This window comes from Piliocolobus tephrosceles, chromosome 2 (assembly GCF_002776525.5).
Source record: "Piliocolobus tephrosceles isolate RC106 chromosome 2, ASM277652v3, whole genome shotgun sequence".
Classification (NCBI taxonomy): Eukaryota; Metazoa; Chordata; class Mammalia; order Primates; family Cercopithecidae; genus Piliocolobus; species Piliocolobus tephrosceles.
In genome coordinates this window covers 169880197-169902358 of record NC_045435.1, presented here as the reverse complement: position 1 = coordinate 169902358, position 22162 = coordinate 169880197, and the positions used below count along the sequence as shown (strand labels likewise).

Sequence of the window (22162 nt, the reverse complement as noted above, 5' to 3'; positions counted from 1 at the left end):
TCGCGATGCGGCCCTCGATTAACCTGTCTGCCTAGCGCAAAGTCTATTCAACAACTGCGCGTAGTTTCTTTTTGTCCCTTCCACAAAGAGCCATTGACTATATATTAAAATGATTGTTGAAAGGTAGGGGAGTATGGTACTTAAAAGCAGGAAAAAAAAAAATCCCTGTGACTCAATCAATTAAGCCGAGCAACATTTATGCAATTTCAAAAAATGCACGCGGATGCGGGGGTTTGTGGGGATGAAGGTTGCATTTCTCCGCAGCTCTGTTTAAAACCCAGCAGTCCTGGCCGAGGGTTTAGCTGAAGCGTCTGCATATTCATTAGGTCTAATTATTTTCTAGTAAGGAAAACACAAAAAGCCAAGAGTCGGAATCCTTCAATTTACCCTTTGTTTCTAACTTCATTTGGCTTCTTTGCAGCTGAATCAAAGCCCTAAACTCTTTTTTCAGACAAAGAAACCTCAACTCATCCTTTCACAGGCGGCCCGGTTAGGAAACTCACCAGTGCCCCAGCGAGAGGAAAATGAAAATGAATATATTTTTTGCCCTGACGCCAGCGCTGACTGCACGGGCTGGAGGAAGGCAGGATCAGCGTCCGACGCTCCTCGCCTTTCTGGTTTTCTCGTCTTCTCACCGACTAGATTCTCGCTTGGGGCTGGCCGGCCGGACTGCCCTTTCCATGGGCTGTGCTTGCTCAAAAGTCGGCTTGGGTATCCGGGATGATTTCCCGGTGCCTGAAGGGACCTGACTGAGCATTTGTGCTTGTGCTGGGAAATAGAAATTCGAGAAAAAAAAAAAACAATTGTCCTGTTCCCATTAACAAGTCTGAGTCTAGCAGCCCAGCATTTCCCACCAACTTTGGGTGGAACGGAATGAGGAGTGGAGGTAAAGAAAGGACTGAGGCATTTTTTTAAATTATTATACACTTCGTTAGAAATACATATATATATATCGGAGCAACTAAGTCTTTCTACCTACAAGGGGAATTTGGATCCTACTTCCCCTGGAGTTGAGAAAACCTCATCTGCAAGAAGTTTTCTCTAGAGGCTGTATTCCTCTCACTAGGGAGAACAGATATTGAACCCACCTCGCCCGCCTTTCGGAAACACACGCGCGCGCACACACGCACACACACAACAAGGGAGGGGACCTAAGGGGGAAGGGTAGCTGTTGGGAGGGGGAGAGGGAAAATAATTCTTCAAAAAAGAAAAGTCAGTCTTCTCCTCTCCAGTCCGTGGAGAATCCAACGGGGACGTTTACAAGAGGATATATTTAGGAAACACATCCAAATATACAGGGGTAAGAGTGAATGTGAGAAAAAAAAAAAAAAGTTGTGGGTTGTAGAAGTTATCAAGTGGGATTTGCGGCGCTCTCTGCAGGAAACGCGAGCGGCTCCAGTTCAAAGCCACATGCACCAACGTGACATATAAGCCATTAAAATATCATCCTGACGGCTCATTTCTGCTTCATCATACATTCCCTAACTGCTTCCCGAAAGCTGGAAAAGGAGAAATGAAGGATGACCGCCTCGCTGGAACCACAAAAGAGAGGCTTGGAGGGGTTTGTGGTCCCCTCTTAGCCACCCCGAAATGATGTGCAGAAATGAGGCGATCCTGTCAACAGGTGGAGTGGGGTAAGTGCGTGAGTCCAGGGGGCAGACAGATGAGACCTGTACCTCCAGCGACCGGGTAGCAAGTGCCCTCAAGCGGGCCACTGGCACCCAAACCCCAGTGGGGGAAGAGGCCCAGCCAGTCTTTCTACCCCATCTCCTCCTTCATCCCCCCACCACAACCATGGATCCAGGCCCCACCCCACTGACAATGAGGGGAGGAGGGGGGCCCTTCTGCAAAGGGGCAGCGCCTAGGATGAGTCCAATCCTTCTTCCCAGGAGGAGGGAAAAGGGGGACAAATGGGGCTCCCACTGGTACAAGAACCAGGAGCAGTTTGTTGCCTGCCTGTCTTCCCTTCTCTTCTTGTAAATTGCCTGGGTGCCCCACCATGGGCACAAGAATGGAAGTCGTGGCCCAGAGCTTCCCTCGCGAAAAATGAACAAGGCGGGTGCCGGGAGGGGGGCTTTACAGGCGGTATCTCTGCTCTGCCCCCAAGGGGATGGCTAGGAGGGTCTCTGCTTCCCCTCTCCAGGGTCAAAGAGCCAAGTTAGCCCAGATGGCAGCAAGACGACGGAACTTCTCCGCCCCAACCTGACGGCAGATGCCGCCTGAGTCCACCTCCCGGCGGTTCCTAGCCCTCCCTCATCCTGGTCCTGCCTCAGGAAGCTGACTGCTGGGATCTGCTCTCTGCGCGCGGCCAGCAGTGGGTTCGGGACTTGGCTTTCTTTATCTCCAGTGCGAACAAGAGCAGCAACTAGCTCTCTGGGGAGCAGGCCGCAGCTCCTAGGATTCTGGCCCCTAGCCTAGGCCCAGGGACATTGGAAATTAGGGGCAAGTGAGGAGGGAACAGAGCTGAGCTGTGAAAGAAAGCTAGGACTGGCTCAAAGGTTGGATCTGAAAGTTGGGGTTGATGGATGGCCCATGGCAAAGTCTTAGGAAAGCGGAGGGGCTTTGGAGGGTTGCACTTCGACCGTCACCGTCTTCAGGAAACTCTCTTTGGATTCCAAGGTTATGTTTTCCCCGCTTTCCGACAGTATTGGCCTCGCAGCGACCCACACCACTGCACGCCGCTCTTTTTTCTGCTATCTCAGCCGCTTGCAGGTTGGGGGAGGGGTGATTCAAAAGGAGGGCTAAATGCCAAGCCTGATCCTGCAGGTGATCTACTGATACAAACTCTATTCTGGGCACCCGGAGGCTGCCCACACTTACTTCAGCCCCGAGCTGGGAAACCCAAGCATCTCCCTCTAGAGAATAGGAGAATGAGTAAAAGCCCCTGCACAACCCAGTCTCAGCAAACTCCTGGCGCTTGAGGGTCGAATGGAGGGAAGCCAGGAAGGTGCGGGGTGCAGATGGGGAAATCAGGCAGCGGGCAAAGGCCGAGGTCAGTTTCCTCTCTGGCTCAGAGGTCCCAGCCAGCTTTCAGGGTTTTTGCTCTGCGCCCGCCAGCGACAAGTTGCAGCGGAGAGGTGGGCATGCCTTTCCCGCTGCCGGCTAATCAGTAAGGAGCAGCTCGGGAAATGAAGTCTCTAACTGCAGCTGACCTCTGACCTTGGGTAGTCCTGCGCAGGCTAGGTCGGCCCCACAACTTGCAGCTTCCGCGGCTCCCCCAAATAAAACTGTGCTTTTTGCACCTACCCGCTGCCCCACCTTCTTGGCTCTCCTCCGGCACTATCAATCACTGGAACTCCCTGGCACCAGTTCCTCTTCTCAAGGTAGAGGCAGAAGGGCAGATTCCAAAAAGTCTCCAGGATGTGCTATGGACTGGTAATTAGGAGGCCGTGGTTGATTTGGGGAGCAAGCCTTTGGGGAAAACGAAACTGAGTTTCTACATTCCGTGGTTGTTTGAGACCTCAGGTCCAGGGGCCTCAGGATTGCTCCCAAATTTTCTCACCTCTCCTTCAGCAAGATGACTGGCTTGTTTGCTAAGCGGTGTCAGAGTTTGCACGAAAGGAGATGTTTACCCTGGTTCCCTGGGTAGACTGGGTGATGGAAATGCTACAGAGAGCCTCCTAAGGTCCAAGTTGCCTGCCCTAGTCCGACCTCTGCAACATTTGTTTGCATGTCTATGGGTCTGCAGTGCACAAAGGGCTGACAAGACCTGGAGCAGAAGTGATCCATACCTCTTAGAAGTTGGGTTGGGGCAGCCCTATGGGTGGACAGAGATCTCTAGGGAACCTCACACACATTTCCCCCAGAAGCAAAAGAGTAAATTCTATTGTTGCCAACCAACCAGGACTTTTCCATGCCAGACATCCTGCCATGAGGAAATTTCAGAGCGAGGATGCCCAGCATGCCGCCCTTCTGTAGGAATGCAAAGTTAGGCCTCCTTTCTTTCCTGATTTGCACTGGAAGGAGCTTATTACCTTTGGGGAAGAATGCCTTTTGGTTAGAAATAATTGAAAATAATAATACCCTCTGGGAAAAGGTGAGTCTACCCCCTGCCTCCCAGGCCTGGACCTAGTAAAGAGGGGAGATGGAAGAGTAAAAGCTGCCAAGCCAGTTGGAATTCTTGTTGGGGGGGGGGGGGGGGGGGGGGCGCGGGGAGAGAGATCTTTGTGCACAGAGAACTAGATACACTTTAAGATAACAGAGTCCCACTTGGATTTGGCCTGTGGTTCAACAAGTTAAACAACTGCTTGTTCTGTGGGCAGACATCCCCATTGACAGAGGACTTGCTGTGTTTGTCCAGCCTGAGACCTTTTCAATGACTGTTTTTCTTTCTAGGCCAAATTGAGGGTGGGGGCCGGGTAGATGCTTCTGTTTGGCCTCAGCCTTGCCTGACAGATGCAGAGGTCCTCAGGATGGCTTTAAGTATTTAAGGCGGCCAATGGTTGGTAGTTTTAGCTGCAAAGTGAATCTGATAAGTAATGTGTACATCTTATGGGAGGTGTTATTTCTACCCTTCTCAACTATGAAATGTGGATGATTTGAACCAAATGATTAAAATTATACCTTTTTAATCTGACAAATTTTGTATTAACTTTAAAGAGTCAACCGGTGATTAATCCCAAATGGGTCTGGGGTGTGGGAAATGTGAGGCTAAGGAATTCTGCACCACCACAGGCAGAGCAGGATTTGAAAACCTGCAAAGAAATTCCTCTCTTCTTGGTTCCAACAGTTATAAATCAGATTTTAACTGCTAACCTCTCAGAGTTCAGTAGACTCTCCCCACCACACCTTACTAAATTTCAGTTAATAAACTTCAGAAAAATAATAAGGTTTCTTATATAATTAATTCAAATTCGAGAAGCTACAGATTTTTGAGCACTGACTGAAAGAGAGCTTACTTCTGATTGCAAGGCAGAACAACAAAGGAGTTTCAAATAAAAACCTAGCTGGGAAGTTATAATTTTTCAATGATTTTATCACCAAAGATATATTATTTTGCAAAATGGGCAGTTCCCGGCAGAATCCTTTTCTTTAGCTTCAAAATTTGAAAATGATCAAAGAAAGACCGAAAGATCTTCAGATCAACACCTTCTTTCATTCATACATTCAAGCCACAGAATGTTGCCACACAGATGTATAAAATTGTTTAACTAGTGACTGTCACTCTTTTCTTCCCAAACAGGCTCAAAATCAGAAAATGAGATACAAGACATCCTTGGTGATGAGGAAACGATTACGGCTTTACCGAAACACTCTGAAAGAGTCAAGTAAGTTAAAATCCTCCTTTGAATATTGGTTTGCTAGTTTCTTTTCTTCTTCTTTCTTTTTTTTTTTTTTTTTTTTTTTTTTTAAGTAGGAAGTTTTGTTTTGTCTTTCGTTTATGTTGGGTTGAGAGTTTGGGTGGAGTTTCTTGAATTCAAATGAAACTTAAAACACCTTGGTGTTCAATACATTTGCACACAAATCAATGAATCAATGACACAACTTCCCACCAGCAGCCGGCTAATCCCCCTCAATGCCTACTCATCTGGACATTCCAGAATTAATATTTGATGATTCTCTCATTGAAACAACCACCCCTGACCTTCTGCAATTCCACTGTCACGTTGTTCTATGACATATTCATCTTGAATTCATTTCCAGACAATTTGATTGGAATGAGGTTTGACATGTATTGGCTTCCATGAAAGAAGCAGACTTTGATCTGGATGATGGGGTTTACATGATATACATCATCTTTACCAGGGATACCAGTCTTGTGCAATGTGGTAGCGAGGAGGTTCCCACAATGTGGTGTCTGACCAGGGAGTGACTGACAGCTGCTCTGTCAGGAATACCTTCATTGTGAAGAATTTAATTTAATATTCCATTTAGAATAAGCATATGATTTAGGGTTGGGTGTTTTCCCTTCCAGGCGTCTAGTTTTCCTCATTTCAACTATATCACTAGCTGATGGTTGCCTCCAAAGATGTTCCCTCATTGGTAGGCAAAGGAACTTTCTTAACCAAAGTCAAATAGACAACTCAGGAAATGGCTCTCTATATTATTTGGGGATGATGTGATGGCAAAAGTCTCAAGAGAGGTATGAGTTATTATGTAAATTCAGTTGTTTCAATTACTTAATGCTGTTTTGGAAGATCCAAAAGCAATGTTTCCTAAGCTTTTGTCACAGGATGCTTTGTAGAATCCTTGCTTGGAAATTAAAGCCAATCCAAGCATATTTTCTTCCATACTCAGTTCCATTAATGATGTTTAAAATTCAAATTTCCATAGCAGAGGAGAAGAATATCCTCCTTTATTGCCAAAATCCTAAAAGATCTCATCTCCTTTGCACAATTTGGGCTTAGAAATATGGATGGGCTCCTGGGGCTTAAGTTATTTCTTTGCATAAGAATAGAGACAACCTCCCTCTGTAGGAATCTTGAAGTCTGTCTGTGACTAGCCTCTAAAGAAATTTACCTCTGTGTAGGATTGCAACCTGGACAGAAACAGGGAAGAAAGAACTGAACAAGTGACAATTGATTCAGATGCAGAACATTCAAATGACAAGACTTGTTTCTATCCAGGTTCTATACAGTGGCCCTCAGCTGAGTAGGGCCCAGCTGCTGATCTGGGCATAACTTAAAACAAATAATCATCATTTAATTTAGCATTGCTTAAAACATTAAAATGGAAAAATAGCCGAGCTGTTGATTTGAAATATCCTCCTTTTTTTTTTTTTTTTTTTCCTTTCCAAGAGAGTGAGATCAGACATTCAAACCAGCGATTTAAGGAGCTCTGGCAGATGGTAGGGCAACCGAATGTTCTGTTTCTAGAAAGTAGAACTAGGAAATCACTTGTTTATGCCATTATATTCGTCTGGGTAGGGTGAGCAAAAGTACTTAGGACATGATTCTGGGCACTGGTTTGCAGAGGCTCTGAAGATTGAGAGATATTTGGGGTCTAGTGATGGAATATGCTCCAAAAAGGTCCCCATGAAAACAAGCTTCCAGTGCTTCATTTTGATATCTGCTAAAGATCTGTAGGTTGTGAGATATTCTTTTTCTCTACAAATGAAGCAGAAAAGTAGACTTAACAATGCTATAGCTCCAGGCATGGGTAGGAATAGAATGCATCAGTCAAACATTTGGTGTTGGGGACATGTATAGTGAGATGTTTCTGGAAAAAAAAAAATCTGAAGACCACTGAGGAGACACCATTCCTTAGCCTGCTCAATTGATAATATCTGTAGCCTGGGTTCCCTGTTTCCCGGGCTCTGGAAGACTCAAAATAATCTCTCTAAAGACTAAACTATGCCTCTCAGATGTTGATTCCCTATCACCTTCAACTGGATACTGCATTGGGGCTTATTTCAAAGATATAAGAAGGTCCTTGAAGACCCTTATGTAATTGCCCAAAGTTCCTTGTCTGTAAATATTAGTTGTACAATTGGTTTTCCCTTATTGCTGTCTCTGGGGAAATGTCCTTCTAGGAGAATGTCTGGTCCCATTGCTGGGTTTAGCCAACCAAGATATAGACCATATGCCTCTAAGGAACTTCCAAAGATCAGGCAACCTCAGTGACCTGCAGGTCTACTGACCCCTGGCTACTCAAGCAAGAAGCAGCTACTCAAAATAGGTCCAGATGTTTTCAGCTTTCAAGAGAAGGCTGCATCTGGGAAGGAACTCCATGGGGCCAGCCTACTCTCCATGATTTTGGCTGAATCAGATGTGTTTGCCCTTTTGCTGCTGGCACAAAAAAGTCATACACAAGTTCAAAGCTTTTCAAAGGCAAAGTGACTAACAGAGAGTGTGTAGTATGCTAGCAGACTATGTGTATGAAACCTCTGTTTCTTATCCCTGAAGTCCAGAGAGTCAGTGGTTAGAACTCCAGAGGGCCCATAAACTTGGATGAGAAAAAAAATGCATCTTTATTTTCACAACCTTCTATTGGAAAGTTAGTGTTTTCTTCTGTGATGAATATGTGCAGCAAATACTGGACTATTAGGAGTTCAACAGACTCACCAAGCTTCCTAAGGGTTCCATAGCCTCAAGCAACTAAAAACCCTTCTTCTCCTGTCTGTCTATACTGTTATTCAAAGCTTTTAATGGAGGTGGGGTCATAGTGTATATATTAAGAAATCCGGCGGGTGCAGTGGCTCACGCGTCTAATCCCAGCACTTTGGGAGGCTGAAGTGGGCAGATCACCTGAGGTCAAGAGTTCAAGACCAGCCTGGCTAACATAGTGAAACCCTGTGTCTACTAAAAATACAAAAATTAGCTGGGCATGATGTTGGGTGCCTGTAATCCCAGCTACTTGGGAGGCTGAGGTGGAAGAATCACTTGAACCTGGGAGGCAGAGGTCGCGGTGAGCCAAGATCACGCTATTGCATTGCAGCCTGGGTGACAGAGCGAGATTCTCTCTAAAAAAAAAAGAAAGAAAGAAAGAAAAAAGTCCATGTTTGTGCAAATCAGAGTCTTACAGCTAAAGTGAATGAGTTTGATAAACATTCTGAACTCTTAGTTGTAGATTACCTAGGTTCCAGGGGAGAAAAAATATTTTGATTGCCGGACTATTGCAGAAGTGCCCCTGCACTTAAACCTGAATACCACAGAAGCTGAATACCTTCGGTGTTAAGATGTGGATAGTAAAAACAGCTGGGCAAGGAGTCTCAGAGAAGAACACACTCTGTCTTTTGTTTTGCTTTTTGGAGCCCTTCATGGATTCAGTCCAGAGTTGCCTAGACAATTGCATCATTCAACATACACCTGTGAGGTGGGGAGATGTGAAATGACTCACTGAGATGTGGAAACCTTTCACTGGAAACCTGGCCACACCACTGCTTGGATGAAGGGAAGACAGGGGAAGGATCAGAGAGTTGGTGCCTGTTGGTGGAGGAGTAAACCATGGGAGAAGGTGAAAACCAGGGAGGCATATCCTGAGAGTCTGGTCTCAAAACTGCTGTGTGGAAGCCCTTGGTTTTCAGAGTAGGGAGTGGGGGTCTGGCAGTCAAATACTCTTCTGTTTTTTGTTTTGTTTTATTTTTAATACTGACAGAGTATCTATTGGTAAAGTTATCCAAGCTCTTCCAGTAGGAGGAGCAGAAAGACCTGGACGTGTCTAAGTGGAGAGAAATTGTTGTGGAAGTTAATCCCTCCCTAAAGTGCACCCGAGGGAGGAACAATGCATTAAATGAAGGTCTCAGAGAATCTGCCAACTGTTATACATCAGTTAATTATTAAAAAAAAAAAAAATTTTTAACCATTATTTACGGACCAGGAAATGTAAAAGAATAATCCTTGGTGCTGGTGATGGGGTGAGGGGCAATTCAGTCCATTTCTATTCAGTATTGCTGGTAATCTGCCGGAACTTCTAGCCTCTGCTAAGGGGTATGGGATATTTTACTCAATCTTTAAAACTTTTCTTAAAAATACAAGCCTTTCTCTGTTTAGGGGGCACCATTTATGGCCGCCAGGGAAGCCCAAGCACTTAGGCTGGCATTTTCGGCTGCAGCGACAAGGCAGGAGTCCCGGTCAGCAGCCCTTTAAATCGCCGGACGACGCAGCTGACCTTAGCCGGTCCGCTCAGACAAAGGACTCCCGCCCGCCCCCAAAGCCCCCCAGTTCCCCGCCCTGTGGCTTTTGCCACACTCGACTGGGCCAGAACTTAAGTTTTTTTTCAACCGACCGACCCCCCTCCCACCAAAGTGGCCCCCCTAGCACTGGAGGGCATCTTGTGGGAGGCGGCCTGCAGGCCCTCTCAGAGCCTGGACGGGGAAACGCGGCGTGCACTCTCTAGAGAGGCCTAAGACGAGCTAGGAGGAAGCAGAGGAAGCTTGCTGAAAGTGGAAGTCACCCTTAAATCCCCTTTCCCAGAGGCTCCTTACGACTGCAGGGTATAGCGCTCAGGATCCCTGATTGGCGCAGGGAGATCCCGGAGCGAAAAACCTGTTTCTCCTGGATGCACGCCCGACTCCTTTGTTTCTTTGGAAAGCCGGCCCGCCGGTGGGTGTGACTTGTGGAGGGGAGGGTTCTTTCAGGAAGGCATGGGTTCGAGCCCAGCCTTTCCAGGCCGTCACCACTTCCCGCTTAATCCCGTCCCTGGTAAGGGCCAGATCCTTGGGTTTCGCACGTCTTTGAGCTCTCCAACACCGGGGAGGAGGGGCCTGCAAGGCTAAATGGGAAGAGAGTATAGAGGAAAGAGAGGGGGAGGGGAGAAGCAAAGAAGACAAAGTGAGGTAGAGGGTTTGGGGAAAATAAGAGAGACGAAAAGAACCAGAAAGATGAGGGAAACGAGACATTTCGGAGAAAGCCAAAAAATAAAATTAGGCTCAACGACTGCTAGCCTAGGAGTTTCTCAGCTCCTGGCCCCCGAGTCAGCAGCTTCCTTTGGTCCTTCGATCCCGACCCCCTCCTCTTGCAGGCTACAGAGACAAACTGCCCAACCAGACCGCCATCTCTGCGCACACTATGCTAGCCATCAGCCCCGACTGAGGTCCGGAGAGGACTTTAGGCGCAGCGCAATGCTCCCTCCCCAAAGTTGTGGTGAATAGTGGCATAACCCAGTCCCGAGTACTTCCAGGAGCCCTGAGTCAAAACTGATCCACTCAGCTTTCCGGAGAGGAGGGGGAGGAGGCTCGAGGAGAGAGAAAAGGATTTGTGCCCAGGTCAGAGCGCATGAGCAGTAGAAGCGTGAGATGCTGTGGGGGTGGGGTGAGGGAGGGAAGGAGGGTGTGTGTTTGAGGGAGAGGTGTGTGAGGGGGTTGGGGGTGGAACGAGGAAGTGAGAGAGAGGGAGACCGACCGCGTGCGGCAGGACCTGTCATCACTGACGTCGGACCCGGCCGCTGGCCAATGGGCGACCCAGGCAATTGTTCCTCTCTGTGGGTCCCGGCCACGGCCCTGAATCTCTATTGACTTCCTAACGCGCCCTGCTGCTACTTCTGTAGTGTGCAGGATTTCGCGTTGGCATTAATAGCCAAGGGGGTAGGTGCGCCCAAATCCAAACCTTGAGAAGAAGGAGAGAAAGAAAGAAAGAAAGAAAGAAAACTTTACAGAAGTTTTTTTTGTGTGGTTTTCCTTTCCCCTCCCCACTGTCAGGTGGCAGTGGTGTTAGTGGCCCGGTACAGGGAGCCCCGGTGAACCTGGGCCGGCATGCAGCCGGTCGCTCTCTCCTAGCCAAGCGGGCACTGAAAATATATATGGCTGGGGCGCTTCCGAACCACTACCACCTCCAACACCATCATTTCTATCACCTCCACTCCCCGGCAGGGCACCGTGCCCCGGAGCGCCCCGGGGTGTTGGCCGCCAAAGTGGGCTTGGGGCTCAGGTCCTACCCCTCTGGAGCAGAACCCCCAGCAACCCACAGACTCAGCCCTGCGCCTTCCATTACCCCTTACATCTACTGTGCCGCTACCATCCCTCTCCAGCTCATGGCACGGCAGGGGACCTGGCCGAACAGCAATCCGGCCCAACGGCGGCGAAGGTGTTTGGCCTTGCTCTGTCCACCGGGTTCACTGCTGGCGCGGTCTGGCTCTGAGTTCCACGGCTGACTGCAGAGTCCGTAGTGCGTCTGGGCTGGGCCTGCCCCCGGGGCCCAGGGAAGAGCGCGTAGCCCACCCCACCGGTTCTCATGCGTGCTATTTGTTTCGACAACAGGTAGCAGCTCTGGACACCATGGCCCCCAGCTCACCGCCGCCTCCAGCCCCTCCGTGTTCCCGGGCCTCCATGAGGAGCCTCCCCAGGCCTCCCCCAGCCATCCTTTGAATGGACTCCTGCGTCTGGGGCTCCCTGGAGACATGTACGCGCGGCCAGAACCCTTCCCGCCAGGGCCTGCGGCCCGCAGCGACGCCCTGGCAGCTGCCGCAGCTCTGCATGGCTACGGGGGCATGAACCTGACGGTGAACCTCGCTGCGCCCCACGGTCCTGGCGCTTTCTTCCGCTACATGCGCCAGCCCATCAAACAGGAGCTCATCTGCAAGTGGCTGGCGGCCGACGGCACCGCGCCCCCGAGCCTCTGCTCCAAAACTTTCAGCACCATGCACGAGCTGGTCACGCACGTCACCGTGGAGCACGTCGGCGGCCCGGAACAGGCCAACCACATTTGCTTCTGGGAGGAGTGTCCGCGCCAGGGCAAGCCCTTCAAAGCCAAATACAAACTTGTAAATCACATCCGCGTGCACACGGGCGAGAAGCCCTTCCCTTGTCCTTTCCCGGGGTGTGGGAAGGTCTTTGCTAGATCAGAAAATCTCAAAATACACAAACGAACTCACACAGGTCAGTATTCGGCGCTGTCTGTCGCGTGCGGACCCTCTGGGGAAGCAGGCCCTCGGGTCTGGATTTCCTCAAGTCCCAACTGAGGGGAGGGGGAAGATATTTTGGTGTTGTTACCATGAGCCAAGGCCATAAAATATTAATTATGCGCTTCTATTCTTAGAATCACAGAAGTTGCCGGAGGCTGTGTGTAGGGAGGATAGTGAGGGATTTCTGTTCTGGGGGGACAAGGGTGAACGTGTCTAAGACCCTGTGTGTGCAGACATGTGATCTCTGCTTAAGAGTTTGATTTTGAGACATTTAAAAACAGCATTATTCCCCAAAGTCGTAAAGACATAAGAACAACTGTCTAACTTGTTTCCTGGTCCCTTTGGAATTGCGGGGCAGAACTGTTCCACCTGTCTTCCTGATAACCTGGCCCACCTGGTCTGAGGGTTTACCAGGCCCTGAAGCCTTCTTTAGGAGTTGGGAGTCGAATGGGCTAACTTTGTGCCTATTTTTGAGCCTTGGTGGCCAGACACTAGGGATGTTTGGTGAACCCTCACTTTTGCTTTAGCACAGACCTAATGGGACCTAGCCACCTTAAATATCATTTACCAAGTTGTTAAGGGAATTGGGGACATGTGTCAACTACGTCTGCTATTTCTAGTTAACAGAAAAAAAGGAGTCCCGTTTAAGAGCCTGCAAAATTGAACTCCTCTGGCCAGAGCATCTCTAATTAATGCAACTGCAAGGAGAAAGTTTTCACACTTCCAGGATAGCCTGTGAAGTTACATTAATTAGTTTAGCAGCCATTGTTTGTACTCTCCTTAGTTAGGGTTTTCTTGCTCCTCCTCCCTGGAAGTTTAAGAAATCAACATTTTCTCCCCTCCCCCATTTTGGGGGCAGGAGAAGGGGACTAATGGGGACAGGAGAAAATAAAATGAATTCCAGCTTGGTGCCCCACTTCTCCTACTGCCCGGTGCCTTGCCTTACTCGCCCCTATTCTTGCTGGAACGTCGACAATTGCTGGAGTCAAAGAATTGACTAAGGCTAGTTGTGCTAAAGCCTATCTTCTCCCCAAACTCTCCCTTCCCGGGGAACGTCCATGGCCCAGACACTGGCACACGCGGAGACCAGACCAAAGTCCACTTGGAACCTGGCACTTTATTTCTAAAGCTTGTCTGGAAGTGTACAGTTTCCCTGAGCTCTTTTCAGGGTTTCCCACAATGTCGCAAGGATCTCACCCCCTCACCCGAAGTTTTAGCTCCGGGAAGGGGCTTAGGTCACTCTCGAATCCTGGTCCCAGGCCTGCTACTCCGGGAGCTGGCGGCGGACACCCGGAAGGTAGATTCGCAGTCCTGAGCTGGAGAAGGAACTCATCTTTAATGACAGAGTTGTTGTTTTTTTAAAACAAACAAACTTTTACAGCTCTTTGCTGGCCCACTGTTTGAAGTCTGTGAAGCAGAAAATGGTTAAATTCTTAGCACAGTCGACCTACAGCAGAGAAGCAAGTTCAGTGCGCCACGGCTGGCTCAGGTTTTCATCTTTTCAGGACAGAATTTTGTGCGTTCTTTCGGCTCCCCTGATTCATTCCTGGTGGGGGTGGTGGCGGGGGGGAACAACAAACAAAAACAAACAAACAAAAACACACACCACCAACAACAAACTACAGAGTCTGGCCTGCTCGGGCATTTCCCTCAAATCCGCCTCCTAAGTAATAAAAAGAGGAGAGAGAGAGTGAGATAGAGAGAGAAAGAGAGACAGAGAGAGAGAGAGGGAGAGAGACAGAGAGAGAGAAATGTTTCTCAAATGGCAATAGACCTCAGTACAAATTATTCATGAAGACAGTTCTCGATTCAACAGGAAAATAATTGCCTTTTCAAATATTAATGGCGTTTCATTTCCTCGAGTCGCGGAAGTGGCAAACAGGAGCAAATTTCTCAGGAGTTGAGATTCTCCCTGACCTGAATCCCGGGCCTGGCTTTGAAGGCGACTGTCTGCATCGAAAGGATTCACTTTGCGGCGGTCACAGCGATCCCGGAACAATGGTGCCTCGAGGAGGGAGGCGAGGGCCAGCTACCGCGGTCTGCCTGGCCACCGCCACCCAGCTTCTCTCCTGGGACCCCTCGGCCGGGGCCGGGAGCTCGTCACACCTTCCCCGGCGTCTGAGGGCGAGTCAGCGCTGGGGATCCGAGGTAGAGGAGAAGAGACCGCGCCGGGGCGCAGTCGCTGGGACAACCAGATCCAGCCACAAGTGCGAGAAAATGGCGCTGGCCCAGCTGCCCCGAGCTTCCGAACTTTGTCCGGTGGACCCGGCGCAGGGTTGGAGAGGAGGCCTTTCCGGGCTGCGGAGCCTCTGGGATGACAATCTGGGTGTCTCACAGCTCAGCCCCAGGCCTAGGACGCTCCGGGCAGGCTGCAGGGGCCTAGCCCAACGCTGCCTCTTCACATTCACCCACCCACCCAGGGCGCAGTGCAGGGAGCTGGAGGGAGGGGGAAGGACTGGAGGGAGTTGGCGGGGGGCGGGGGTGATGTCAAGCGCGGAAACCAGGGCGCCTCCTGCAGCTCCGGAGCAAGCTGGGGCGCAGCCTCACCTGGCTTCCTAGGGGCCTGCGAACTTCCCGGCTGCCAGTATCACTCATTGCACTGCTGTTGTCTCCTCTGCTCCTCGTCTGGAGCGAAATAATTGTTTTTGTTTTACGTGAATGTCCAGCTAGGCGTTCACGAGATCGGATAAGCGTTTGGCGGGATTTTTGTGGCTCGGGGGCGGGGAGGGGTTGTTGGGGAGGGGCACCAACCTCAAATTCCATTTCACCTCTGTTTTCTTAAACCTTGGTTTCTCTTGCAGGCCTTGAATTGTACGTTTTTTTTTTTTTTTGTTTTTGTTTTTTCTTTTTTGGTAAGTTTTTTTTGAAAGAGAAGGAAGAAAGTTTGGGGTTTGCAAATGTTGGCAGGAATCAGAGGAGATAAAACGAGGGGCAAATAGGAACACTGATTTATTCCGCATCTTTCTCTCACTGTTTTATAAAATGGTGCCGGTGTTCTGCTAAATGGCAGGTGCCAACACCTTCCAGAGGGTTCAGTGTACTAGCTGTGCTCCTGTAGGGTGGGAATCCAGCGACCGGGTGGTGCCGGAGACCCGGGCTCAGGAGGCGCTGATTGTGCAGAAGTGCGAGTTGTGCGCAAACCTCTCTGTCCGAGCCTCAACAGGGCTCGGGAATTGGGGCTTTGTTTGTTCTAACCAGCCCCAGAAAAGCGCCTGTCTTTCCTGGATGCGGCGGGAGAAGCAACTACAAAGGCAGCAGTTCTCCCACTGTGCGTCTTCCTCCTCAGCTAGATGCTAGGTAGCCGGTCCCTTAACTCAGAGCGCTGGGAGGCAGCCATTTGTTTAAAGCGCCCAGGAACCTTCTTCCCCCATTTCCGCAGCACTTGCAGCTCCGGCAGGAATCTAGGCTTCTGGATTCTTGGGATCCTTTCCTCTCCCACACGTCAGCGAGTTCAGGTGGCCGTGAGCTCCCCGATTGGGGCTCAGTCCGGCCAATATTATCACTCTAACGTGCACTCGCGCCTTCCCTCGGCTCTACAGGGCATCGCAGCCACCGATCCCAGCCCCTCCCAGGCCTATCCCAGCCGCCCGGTCGCCCTCCAGTCTGCAGAGCCGGGCCTGCCCTAAGAGCTGCAGCTGTTCTCTTCCCGAAGCCTCAGCGCTCAAGGGCGTGGTTGCGGTAGAGACCTCGGATCCCACTCGGCCTGTGTGGACCCTACTGCGCCAACCCCTCGTCTTAGGCCCGAGAGACCCGACAGCCAGGTCGGGGTGGTCTGGGGAGCCTGGTCGACATCACAAGTCAGTTCGGACTGGGAGAGCCAGCTGCCCACAGCAAGGTCTCCGGGAGGCCTCTCGAGCAGCGTAATAAAATATTATTGCTGGCGAGTGTATCTGGAGGGATCTCGGACGGTTTAGGCAAGATTTGAAGAATGCTGCTAAATGTTTGCCCTCGGGGGGTAGAAGTGGAGAGGGAGGGGGCTCCACATCCAGTAAAAATCTCCTCTGAAGTGAATCATTGCTCAGAATACCTTTCCCTGCAGCACGAATCCACTTTATGCACACGCCATGTGCATCGGCTGCGCATCCTTAAATTATCTCATCGCTTTGGCGTTTGCGCAAAACCTACTTTAGTAAACAATTTGGGCCAGGATGGGAGTGGGGGCGGGGGGCGATGAACGGCTGGGCAGGGTAGGGGCAGAGACGTTTGGCTGAAACGGCAACTTTAAATCGAGCAGATGTGAGCTTCCCCGTTAGCTATATTGTGAGCTACTCCGTTAATGTATTTCCAAACAGAGGTGCTTCTGGTTCCAAGTGGAGAAAATTTGGAGGAAATAATCAGAGTGGATTAGGATTTTCGAGGATGAAAACTCGACTAAGATGGAGTCACTGTCGCTCCTCCTCCCTACCCTCCCCTTGAGCCCAGACCAGGAAGGCGGGAGGGATGGAGGCGCTCAGGAGAGTGCACCGGGGGCGCTCTCTGCACGAGAGAAAGGGGTGCTCGACCTGAGCACCCGGAAAGAGATTTCTGAAAATCTTTTGCAGTTCTTTCCCAGAAAATGAGAGACGAATTGCGGGGAGGGGGAGGGTGGCGAGCACTAATGTCTCTGCGTTGCCTCCGCCAGGCGAGAAGCCCTTCAGATGCGAGTTCGAGGGCTGTGAGCGGCGCTTCGCCAACAGCAGCGACCGCAAGAAGCATTCGCACGTGCACACTAGCGACAAGCCATACACGTGCAAGGTGCGGGGTTGCGACAAGTGCTACACGCACCCTAGCTCGCTGCGTAAGCACATGAAGGTGCACGGGCGCTCGCCGCCTCCCAGCTCTGGCTACGATTCGGCTACACCGTCTGCCCTCGTGTCGCCCTCGTCAGACTGCGGCCACGAATCCCAGGTGGCCTCCTCGGCGGCGGTGGCGGCGCGCAGCGCCGACTTGAGCGAATGGTACGTGTGTCAGGGCTTGGGCCCCACCGCGGCTACCCCCGCCGCGCTCCTCAACCAAGAGCTACCACCTGGCCCTGCTGCTTCCGCCGCCGCCTCCGGTATTAGGGCTGCCTCTGTGGTTGCTGCTTCCGCACAAACCGGATGCAGAGTAGGCCACGTTTCTGAGGCATGAAGAGGGAGAGGGCGGAAGGAAGGAAGGCCGGCCGGCCACCTGTAATAGTTGCTAGAGCTCACTGAATACGCTAATATAATGTCCATTATTTTAAAAGATAAATATGGTCCCCCTATTTATTCTATAGTCACACTCAGCACCATCACCCCCACACGCGCCTTCATGATTGAGTATCATAAAACCAGTGTTAGGGGTGAAAAGAGACAGGGAGATGGAAAAAAGTTGGAGAATTTAGGTGCAATCCTGGCCACTTCAGATGAAAAAAGTAAAGCCACAAATTTCCCGCATGCTTCGCAGGATGGGAAATATTTTTCTCGAGAACTGGGCCGCTCCCACCCCCATTCTAACACTTCCCTCCCCCACATTAATTCCAACCTCAGAAGTTCAGATAGATGGAAGGCGGCAAAGGGAATTCCAGAGCCGTTTTCTTGACTCAAGTTTCTTTCCTCTTTGCCTTCCTATGGTTTCCCCTTCCCTAGGTATCCTTTGAAACAAAGTGTACACAAGCCTTAATTTTTCCGGCCTCCTCTATAAAGTAGATAAGGCAGATCCATTGTCTTTTCAACAGGGGATGGGTGGGTGGTGGTTACATGCTGCCACCCCTACGTAGTGGCCTGGGCACACAGATAAATATCTGCCTGTCATCCACAGACTCGATATGCATTGTATACGTGGGGTGGCGAGTCAATTCAAAACAACATGAAATACAGACAAAGGAACTCCAGAGAGGCTTCAGTATTCAATGCTATGAGGCCTCCTGGGGTCCTTTTCCCACCCCATCCCCTGTAGAGGCGTTGCCTGTGAAGTCTTGTAGGTTCTTGGGCTCCGGGTGTAGAGCGAGCTGATGACGTCACTGAGTCGAGGCCTCTAAAGTGGAGGGACCTGACCTAGGCGGCCGTGTCTCGGTGCATTGCGTCAATTCGGTGACGGTCTTTGTCAATAATTGCACAATGTTGGTTTTATTTTTAAAAAGGTGTAGAAGAGACTAGAGAAATGATCAACAGTAATAAATATTGTGAAGGCAAACAACCAGTGAGTCTAGATTGACTGTGTATTTGATATGCTGCCTATGAAGTCTCCAGAAAAAAAGAGCCAGATGTTGAAGGAGGAGGGGAGAAAGACCTTTGCAATTGTTGCCAAAGGGAAAAAAATCAGGTCCTGTTTCCCCCCTCCCCCCGCCGCAGGGAGAATAGGGCTGCCCCAAAATCCTAGCTACTATTTGAAGAAGTAAAAGAAAATAAAATAATAAAGCTATGGCAGATTCATCCCAGTTCCCTAAGAATTTGAAAATCAGTATGTGTGTGTTGGGGAGAGAGGTGGGTTTTCTCTCTGGGGAGGGCCCCACAAAAGAGCTCAATTTTAAAATCTGAGCCCAACAAACAAGTCCTGGCCCTGCCACTAATGAATTTTCTTCTGCTCTCTCCTCTTCAGACACCATTAGACAATTAGCACTCCTGCTCGCAGTCCCCACAACTTTCATCAGATGAAATAACATCCTAACTGGAGTGGAACTATTTTCATGACTCCAAATAAAAAATGCCATCTTCCAAATACACCCTTAGTGAATCCATCCTTGAGAAAGGGGGACTGAAATTCCTGCCTCCCCCTAATACAATAGGGCCCAGAGGCTGCCTGACCCAGCGCGGGCAGTCGGCAACAAACAACTCTTTCCCATAGTCAAACACCAACCCCACCACTAAGGTGCAGAGGGCATTTGCGGAACTTACTGCTTCTGCCTATGTTTAAAAAGTCCCCCTTCCTGAAGTAGGACTCTTTCCTTTCTCTTCTGTTTCTAAGCCCCCCCCCCCCCCCCCCCATTTTGCCTTCTATCCTAATCTAAAATAATGAAATAAAACAAAAATGTTTGGTCGGCCACTAATCGCCTTTAATTTTTCATTTGCTTGTTACAGATGTCCATCGCGTTGCTCGCAAGGTAATCTCGCTCCGCGCAGCTGAGCGCCCCGCATCTTGCGCCTGCTACATCAAAGGGCCCGCGCACAAAGCAGTGTTTCTTCGCCACGGTGCATCTTCATGGTAAGTTAGGATTTCTATGGCAATGGGCAAGTCGCACTGAAATCCTGAAAGGCCAAGCCTGGAGCCCGTCCAGGCTTTTCATTAAGGACATAATATTTACGTCTAACAGACCTTTTTTCTTGTGTATACAAGTATATATTTTTGTTTGACGCGAACTAAATCATTTTCATTTAATTTCCGGTAAACAAAACCCACGCGAATGGGCACTTGTACCCGATCATAATAAAAATGGATAATAATGTGAAGGAAGAAAAGAGCCGCTTGAATCGCCGCTCAGCCCCCTTTGTTTCTGCTTTCTGCGGTGATCAGAGGGCGCATTTGGGTTTGATGGCGAGTTTCTAAAGGCGAGGAAATGGTTTGTAAGAGGGGAAAGAAAAGGAGAAAGGTCTAATCAAGCTTGGGTTGTTCAAAGAGTCGGGTTTTGGGGTTGAAAGTGTGAGTTTGACGGTGCATCAGCATGCCGCGTTAGGCTCGCCATGGAAATACGCGCGGGGAGCGGCCGCTTCAAAGGCGGCACACTTCACTACAGACACTCTATTAAGATACATTTGCGCTGACCTTTGCTTTCACGCCATTTAATACTGTCACTGCGCTCTCCAGTATATACTTCCTTCCTAGAACCCGACTTGCCCGCGTTTAGGGGTTCACTCTGCACCCTGATATGGGAGGCTTTGGAGCAGGGACACTTTCAGAAAAGGGAGGAGCACGAGGACTCTGTGCATCTTGACTGCGCACCAAAGAGGCTCCAAGATCAGGAGTGAAAGATTTTAAAGCAGCCTCCGAAGCTTAACAAACGAGCATTCCAAGCTCAGTTTTGTGCAAATCGCCCTTCTGACTCTTGAGTAGGATGGAGGCTTAAGTTTAATGGGGACTTGTGGGGAAGGGAGCTAGCCTGGGAGAGTCTGAGGAGTTCAGACTGTGCCCTTGGGACATTTCCACTCTGGCTTTCCTTACCACTCTTCTTCCTCTCCATCCCACAAGTCTCTTGCAACCCCTCAAACTTGTTTCTTTCTAAGGCAGGGTGTGTGGTACTGTTAGGCCTGAACTTGTCCTAGATGCAAACTCAAAAGCCCACGGCCAAGGGGATATGGGGAAGATGGCAGGAAAGTTAGAAGTCCATGTTCCCTTAATTGTCTTGTTGTTTATTTTATCCAAGTACCCCAGTGAATAGGGGAAAAATAAACACAGTGAAAAAAAAAATCAAACAGTGGAGTCTTCTTTAGTGCCAGTCCTTGTGGTTGAATAAAAAGGATGGTCCGCTTTCTATTGAGCTGAGAAATCTTTGAAGTGGGAGTTATTATCTGAGACATTCCTGCTTGTCGTCCTAACAACGCTGATGAAACGTAAAAGGTTCTTTGTCAGCGATTTGTTCTCCTCTCTGTCAAACTCCCTCTGCCCCGTTAGTTTCAAACCGTTTCTAAAGAGATAAAAATCAAATTTCTTTTAAGAAAATATCCACACACTCCACCAATACATAACTTTCGGACTAAGTCTTGCTAAGGGATAAACAAAAGCAATGCCTAGACATCAGGGTCAGGGCTTGGCCTGGTGAAGTATGCAGAAGTTGGGGGACCCTCGGGACAAGCTTTGGGACATGAGGAAAAGTATGCAGAGAGGGTCCAAGTAGAATACATACCCTAAGTCCATAATTGTGTGTCTGCTTCCTTCTGCTCTGACTTGCACTCAATCAGCCCAAGTTGGTTCACCTGGATGGGTTTCCTTTGGGTACCCCTCAGGCTGCTAATATTCTTGCCCAGGATCCTTGGAACTTAGGACTGCAGCCAAGCAATTGTTAACATCTCCTGCTCCTTCAAAGCCACCTTTGCTAAAAATAGACCCATTGTGTATTTCTTCTCACTAGCAACAATCAACAAGCCATTTCTGCCATTAATAAGAAGGAGAATAGCTGAAGGAGAGAGATGTTTTATTAATTTCCTGTTTCCTTCAGAATCTTGGCAATTGAAGCTTAGAAGGTTTGGTCTACAATATAGTGATCGAAAATGCATGCAAATGCCCATTCTTCCCCTCATTCACATGTGCAGTTGTTCATTTTATATTGTGCCCAGGAAAGAAACTTTCACCCAGTTCAGGTTTCCCCAAAACTCCTGTTGTGGTTTTAAAAGTGGTTTAAATAAATAAGGATGTGCTGGTCTCCCTACACTGTGTGTACTGAATAAATGACTTGTAAAGTTTTTCCAAGCTGTAACCCATGCTGTTACTATAGTTGCTGCAAATGTTGTTTCTGATATTGATTTTATTTGTTAACTGGAAGTCTCCATATGTTTGTTTATATTGCTAATTTATGAGAAAATGTAATAATCGCAATGAATGTGAATTATACAGACAGGCAAACATTTTGTAATCATAATTCACATATACACAAAAGCCTGGCTGAAACCTTAGACTATTTGTACCCTCTCTACCCACACTGTTTGTGATTTATCATCTGTCTCCTTAATGTCAGTTAAATTATGAACTAACTTGAAGATAAAAAGTTGTTTAACTGAAAGTGATTGTTGAAAGAACAACAAAGTTGAAAGCCATGGCTTGATCTTGTAAATATGTAAATATAAATGATATTAAATCTGTGATTCCTTTTCCCTCCAAAGGCCTTTGTGTACATGGCACTCCATTTGGCTATTTTCTTTGGAAATAAATTATGCGATGTTTCCCTTCCTCTTTTGAATCCTGGTGTCCTGTTTCTTCATCTTGGGAGAGATTTGAGGCCCTCCAGAAGCCT

General features: G+C 49.0%; 1 protein-coding gene across 3 annotated transcripts; it reads left to right on the top strand.

Moving 5' to 3' along the window:
• Positions 1 to 513: 513 nt before the first annotated feature.
• Positions 514 to 22104, top strand: ZIC4 (Zic family member 4). 3 transcript variants are annotated; one of them, XM_023215382.1, is made up of 5 exons: positions 514 to 1634; positions 5183 to 5267; positions 11636 to 12253; positions 16901 to 17216; positions 19299 to 22104. In XM_023215382.1, coding segments are annotated over exons 2-5 (1005 nt in total). In that variant the 5' UTR covers positions 514 to 1634; positions 5183 to 5197; the 3' UTR covers positions 19300 to 22104. The 3 variants fall into 3 exon arrangements, with proteins under 3 accessions (XP_023071150.1, XP_023071151.1, XP_023071149.1); XM_023215381.1 differs by lacking the exon at positions 514 to 1634 and adding an exon at positions 3717 to 4036; XM_023215383.1 differs by lacking the exon at positions 11636 to 12253.
• The last annotated feature ends 58 nt before the right edge of the window (positions 22105 to 22162 follow it).

Coding starts and splice junctions, on each gene's coding strand:
- ZIC4 (XM_023215381.1), top strand. CDS start 3,893: ATGCCCAGCATGCCGCCCTTCTGTAGGAATGCAAAGTTAGGCCTCCTT. Junction 5,268..11,635: donor AAACACTCTGAAAGAGTCAA/GTAAGTTAAAAT, acceptor TTTCGACAACAG/GTAGCAGCTCTGGACACCAT. Junction 12,254..16,900: donor ACACAAACGAACTCACACAG/GTCAGTATTCGG, acceptor TGCCTCCGCCAG/GCGAGAAGCCCTTCAGATGC.